This window comes from Hyaena hyaena, unplaced genomic scaffold, assembly GCF_003009895.1.
Source record: "Hyaena hyaena isolate Hyena2069 unplaced genomic scaffold, ASM300989v1 scaffold_1282, whole genome shotgun sequence".
Classification (NCBI taxonomy): domain Eukaryota; kingdom Metazoa; phylum Chordata; class Mammalia; order Carnivora; family Hyaenidae; genus Hyaena; species Hyaena hyaena.
This window is the reverse complement of record NW_024081908.1, coordinates 276173-282172: the sequence shown is the minus strand read 5'-3', so window position 1 is coordinate 282172 and position 6000 is coordinate 276173. Positions and strand designations below refer to the sequence as shown.

General features: G+C 42.1%; 1 protein-coding gene across 1 annotated transcript in view; it reads left to right on the top strand.

Moving 5' to 3' along the window:
* Positions 1-684: 684 nt before the first annotated feature.
* Positions 685-6000, top strand: part of LOC120224859 (neurexin-1-like) — a 105659-nt gene continuing 100343 nt past the window's right edge. Inside the window, exon 1 of the mRNA XM_039223099.1 lies at positions 685-1456. Coding sequence (XP_039079030.1) covers positions 685-1456 — 772 coding nt within the window. The remainder of the gene's footprint in view (positions 1457-6000) is intronic.

The following is a 6000-nucleotide window of genomic DNA, read 5'->3' as shown; positions in this document are numbered from 1 at the left end:
TGTGAGTCCATGCACAGGGAATTCTGCACTGGCTACTGTGGTGCTGGAAGTCCATAATGACAGAAGAAGCAGGCCTTTGAAGCCACTCAGGGGTTAAGTGGTGCCCTAAAGAGGCAAGGAACCCTTTTCTCCCTTCTGGTTTGGGACATCACACCTGGACGACAAACACTAGAGGCATTCACAAGTATCCAAGGATCCTGGCTTATTGCAGACTTCTTGTGCTTCTCTGAGAAGTATTTGCTCTGTTTCCCTTTTGCCCAGTACCACTGATAGTACCTCGCAGATGATAGTATTCCAGGAGTGAAGCATCTGTTGACACCACTGATGCCCTTGAACTAGGTCATCGGACTCAAATGGATAAGTGACTTCCCTGACCTTCTGTTAACGCCGTTTCCAGAACGTTGCTTCCAAAGTGTATCCTCCCTTTGGATCGGAAGATCTGCTGCTGCCCTGCACCACTGGGGTCTACATTTTCCAGTTGAGAGGGGACTACAGGGAGAGAGGGAGGGGTTGCTGGAAGAAGAAGAAGAAAAAAAGAGCTAGATAAAGGAGGGCACAACCCTCCGACTCCTGCCCATCCCTTTACCCTCCTCGTTTCCAGACCCTTATTTCTACGTTACGGTGTCCAGGACCATTTTGACCCTGTCGGCCCCGGCACCCCCCCGCCGCACCCCAGCCCCGAGCATGGGGACGGCGCTTCTCCAGCGCGGGGGCTGCTTTCTCCTGTGCCTCTCGCTGCTGCTCCTGGGCTGCTGGGCAGAGCTGGGCAGCGGGCTCGAGTTCCCGGGCGCCGAGGGCCAGTGGACGCGCTTCCCCAAGTGGAACGCCTGCTGCGAGAGCGAGATGAGCTTCCAGCTCAAGACTCGCAGCGCCCGCGGCCTAGTGCTCTACTTCGACGACGAGGGCTTCTGCGACTTCCTGGAGCTCATCCTGACGCGCGGCGGCCGCCTGCAGCTCAGCTTCTCCATCTTCTGCGCGGAGCCCGCCACCCTCCTGGCTGACACGCCGGTCAACGACGGCGCGTGGCACCACGTGCGCATCCGCCGCCAGTTCCGCAACACCACGCTCTTCATCGACCAGGTGGAGGCCAAGTGGGTGGAGGTCAAGTCGAAGCGCAGGGACATGACGGTGTTCAGCGGCCTCTTCGTCGGAGGCCTGCCCCCGGAACTGCGCGCCGCGGCGCTCAAGCTGACGCTGGCCTCCGTGCGGGAGCGAGAGCCCTTTAAGGGGTGGATCCGCGACGTGAGGGTCAACTCCTCCCAGGCGCAGCCGGTGGACAGCGGCGACGTGAAGTTGGACGACGAGCCGCCCAACAGTGGCGGGGGAAGCCCGTGCGAGGCGGGCGAGGAGGGCGAGGGCGGGGTGTGCCTCAATGGAGGCGTGTGCTCGGTGGTTGACGACCAGGCGGTGTGCGACTGTTCGAGAACCGGCTTCCGCGGCAAAGACTGCAGCCAAGGTAAGGCCCGACGCCTGACCCAGCGAGGGGGGGCTCGGCCTGGGCAGGGCGCGGGGAGGCAGGGCGAGGCAGGCGGGGCCGGCTGGTGCATGGGGTCTTCCTTCTCTGGACGGTGTGTTTCAGCTAGTTTCAAGGTGAATACGTGTTTGTGGCCTCTCTGCCTTATCACCTCCCCCCTCCCCCACCCCCAGCTCCTCCTTTGGCATCCTCTTAATGGTTGAGCAGCCCATTTCCAGATTCAGATTCCTCTAGGGGACCCTTTGTGCCAGCCCCGCCTCCTTCCAAGTTGCAAGTAGAATGACCTCTCCTCTTCAGATGCCTTGGGTTGTTAGGCTGCTCCCTATCTTCAGCGGGCCATGGTCTCCCTGAATAACCGCTGTGCTTTCCTCTACCACCTCTAAGTCTGTAATACGTAGATGTTCCCCGTAAGATGCAGACAAGCATCTAGAAGATTGGTTGGATACACTTTTGGTGAAGAATGAACTGCAGGAGAGGTTCACTATGGTTGAAATCTCCACGTTTGTTATTCATGGAAAAGGACAGGGGAACAGGATTTATAGGAACTAGCTTTGCCTTTTATAAGTAAAGTGTAAAGTCCTGCTCCTGGTTGTGGAAAAATGAGGCAGTGGGAGGGGACACATGTGAAAATTGTTTTGATTAGAAGGAGGAGGGTTCTTGGAATTAACATCAGTGTCTGCGGTTATATCCACGTCCAACATTTGTCAGTTTAGCAAAAATTATGTGATTTCTGTGGTTTCTTGAAGTGGGAGACAGGTCAGCTAATATTTAGAAATGTTAGAGATTAAATAACATATTTCTCAATTAGCAGATGCCTTGGGAAGATAAATAGCACAGCAATTTAGATGTTGTTGGACTGGGAGGCTAATAAACAGGAGATGCATATGAAGGATTGCAAGAGATTTCCTGAGTATATTTAGCTAATGATATTTATCTGAGGCTAAGCTGTAATTTCTGTTGTTTTTGGGAATTGAAACACACACACAAACATACTTAAGTTTTTTTCTCCCTTTGATAAATAAAATTCAGTCATTAATGTGTCTCCAATGTTGCTACATGAGAATGGCCAAGGAGGGATATTGTATAAATACCAAAAAAACCATGAAAAGAAAGTGACTGATATGAAAAAGATAAAATATGGATTTATTTGTGGCTGAGCAGGAGAGATGTCAGAGTTTAAAGTAGATAGCTTATGGGTCAAGTCAAGACAGTCAACACATGGATAAATGACATGTATGGCTGAAGTTGTTTTAAAAAGATTATTAAATATGATTTAGCTGTAAGGACAAAAGCTCTATGTGTGGCTGTAGTTTATTGTGTAATGTCTGTTTTGGTGTTTTTTTTTTTTTTTTTGTTTGTTTGCTGACGCTGCTAATAGGAACTAGCTCTTGTAAATCCTATTAGACTTGGCAGTTCTCTCTCATCTGACTTTAAGAGAAATGAAGACTTGATAAAATTTGTAATTGTTTAAAGGGAGTTAGCTAGAAAGAAAAAAAGCTGGTCATTAGAAAAAGAGGATTTCTGTAGCCTTCATGGATTTAAGGGGAAAAAAAATAAAGGATTAATATTCTCTGCCTTCATGAAGGTTTTTTTGTTTTTTTCATTGGATTTTGGCTGAGTAATTGTAGAAGGCTATGTATCTCATGGCCTATACTGCACTTCAATTTGGCCAGTAAATTTCCATGGATTTAGCACCAGGCTTTATAGTTAGGTTTTACAAAATTAAGCCTAATTTTATTTGTTACAAAAATGGAACAGTACATATTTTTCCTCTCCCAAATCTCATTTAATTGTAAATCTTGAATGAAATGGCTACATATGGTGATTTGCTCTATTATAATTTGAAGCTCCATACGTCAGCACTGATTAATCGAAATAAATTTTGAAAAATGAACATTACTTAATGGAAATATTGTTCTAAGTAGCCTAATGCCACTTTAAAATACAGAGCAGGCAGTTTAATGAAGGATACATGAGATATAACTTCCTTAAATTAGGAAACAAATATGACACAATGACAGCTTGTTCTGTGTGGGAGGGTGTTTTAAATTAAAATTTTTATTTTTTTTTTTGTGCATTTTAAATGTAGGGAATCAGGGATCGTGCATAATCAGGAACACTTAAGAGTGGAGAAAGCATGGCAAAAGTAATGTGTTGAAGAGAAGCAGAATTAGATGTTTCTGAAATGCATTTTATTTTGCCAGTGGATAAGTCTTTCTATAAGAGGAAGAATTTAGAATTACAAAGATATATAACTGAACAGGCTAGTACCTGGTATATAAGGTAATTCAAGTCAGAAAAGAAAAATCCATTAGGATGGTTCTGGAGCATGATTCGTTTTGAAAATTTGATCTGGAAACAGAGTGCAAAGATCACCACTAGTCATGAAAGGAAAACAGAAGGCTGGATTCTTTTGATTATCACAGAAATGGGAAATGGAATGATAAAGGCAGAGTTGATCTGCCCAGAAGGATTGGCTCCATTTTGTGTATTTTCTCTATTTCATGTGTGTCAAGTGACTATTAAATAATTAATTGAGAATGGATGCCTCTCCCAGCACCAATCATGTATTGATGGCTAGGGATAGATGGTTTCTATTCAGATGAAGTATAAGCAAAAGTTGCCTCTAGCCAATATTTACAGTGATTGCCACATTGTTTTTAAAAACTAATTTAGAAACAAATCCACATTCATTATAGAAAATTTAGGAGAAAAATTAACAGCCAACATTAAATAAGATTGCAATTACATCTAGTTCTAACTAAATTTCTCTATTAACTTAATATTTAGTATCATTTGGTTGTCTTCATATTAAAAGTACAATAAGAACTACTAAAAAGACAATGCTAATATTCTTTCTATCCTTTTTTTTTTTCTTTTTTTCTGGCCCAGAATATTTTCCCATAACTTCTGTATCTATGGTTTTCTAGAATATTTTTTATTTAATGAGCTCTGTTTCATCCTGACTGACTCTACTTTATTCAGACCTAGCAAGTTTTATATATTTATTTATATAGCAGTGGAAGGAGAACACAAGAAAGATTATGTGTCATGACCAGGACAGTGACAGAGCCTGCTTATGAGTGCAGGCACCCTTAATCTAGAGCTCTATATTCTCTTCTCTGCTGAATAAGATTTCCATTTTACTAGGATTGATTTTTTTTTTAGATTCAGGCATTACACAAGAGAAAAAATATATGTAGAAATATATGGCTGATAGAACAGAACTAACTTATGCATCACTTACATTCTTTCACTCTGAAAGTCAACCTCCGAACTCATCTATCCAAGAATGTCATCTTTCCTGAATGATGGATGCTTATGGGGTACATAGCTTTTTCCGTGAACCATACTGATCTAAAGTGCCCCAGGACCATTATTATTTAATAAGTTCCTATTTAAAAGGACTAATAGTTTCTTAGCAGCTTAAAAGAATTAGTGAATTCCATGGCTATCCAGCTCAAAAAAGGGGAATAAAAGGCTCATCAAGGAGAAGTGAAGTTATACTTTTTTATAATTTTCAGGTTTCATGCATTTTAGGGTCGTTTATATTAAAATTTCATACTAGACCCTTCATGTCACTTTTATTTACTTCCCTATTTAAGTAGTCATGAACACATACACCTTATGCTAGTTATTTCCTACAAATGACTAAACATGGCAGTGTGATCGATGTCATTTAATTTAATAAAGTCCCTTCTTTCTAGGACTTTACTAATGTGACCAGATAGACAAACATACTCACTTAGTCATTTCTACATCCATTTCTTTATTCAACAAATATTGATTGAATGCTTTGTATGTGCCTGAGTAGCAAGCTCAGGGAATAATACGGTGAATGAACTCTCAGAAATAGCTCCTACCTTCCTAGACTTTGCATTCCAGTGAGTAGACACTGTTATTTAAAAAAAATAAAAAAAGTAAATGGAGACTTAAACTGGTAGTATGTATTTTGGAGGACAGGTACGTGATACTGTGAGAGATTAAAATAGTGTAAACTAACCTATCAAAGAAGGTTTCCTTGAAGATTGATGTTTAAAATATAAGAGATGAGAAAGACTTAACAGGTAAATGCAGAGTAATAATACTAGGTACAAAAGCCTGCTATAGCAGGTGGGGTGGCATATTCAAACAACTGAGAGAATGCCTTTGAGGATGGACTTTTTATAGATAGGAAGGGGGCTAGATCTTTCAGGGCCTTCTAGATCATATCAAGTATTTGAATATTTATGGTAAAAGTGATGGAAAAATAATGGAAGGAGTTAGTGGAAGGTGGGGAGGAGGGTGCCATTATCAAATTTATATTTCAAAATGTCCCTCTGGCTACAGTGTAGAGAACACATTGATAGGGGGCCAAGGAAAAAGAGAAAATAGCATTTTATGTTTGTCAGTCAACAAAATTTCTTTAAGCACCCACTCTAAGCTGTAGACTGAACTAGGGGCACATGGGGAAAAAACAAGGTTCTATCTTTAAAGAACTTAGAATCATTGTCACTTTTGTTATGCATAGAAATCTAAGGCCATTC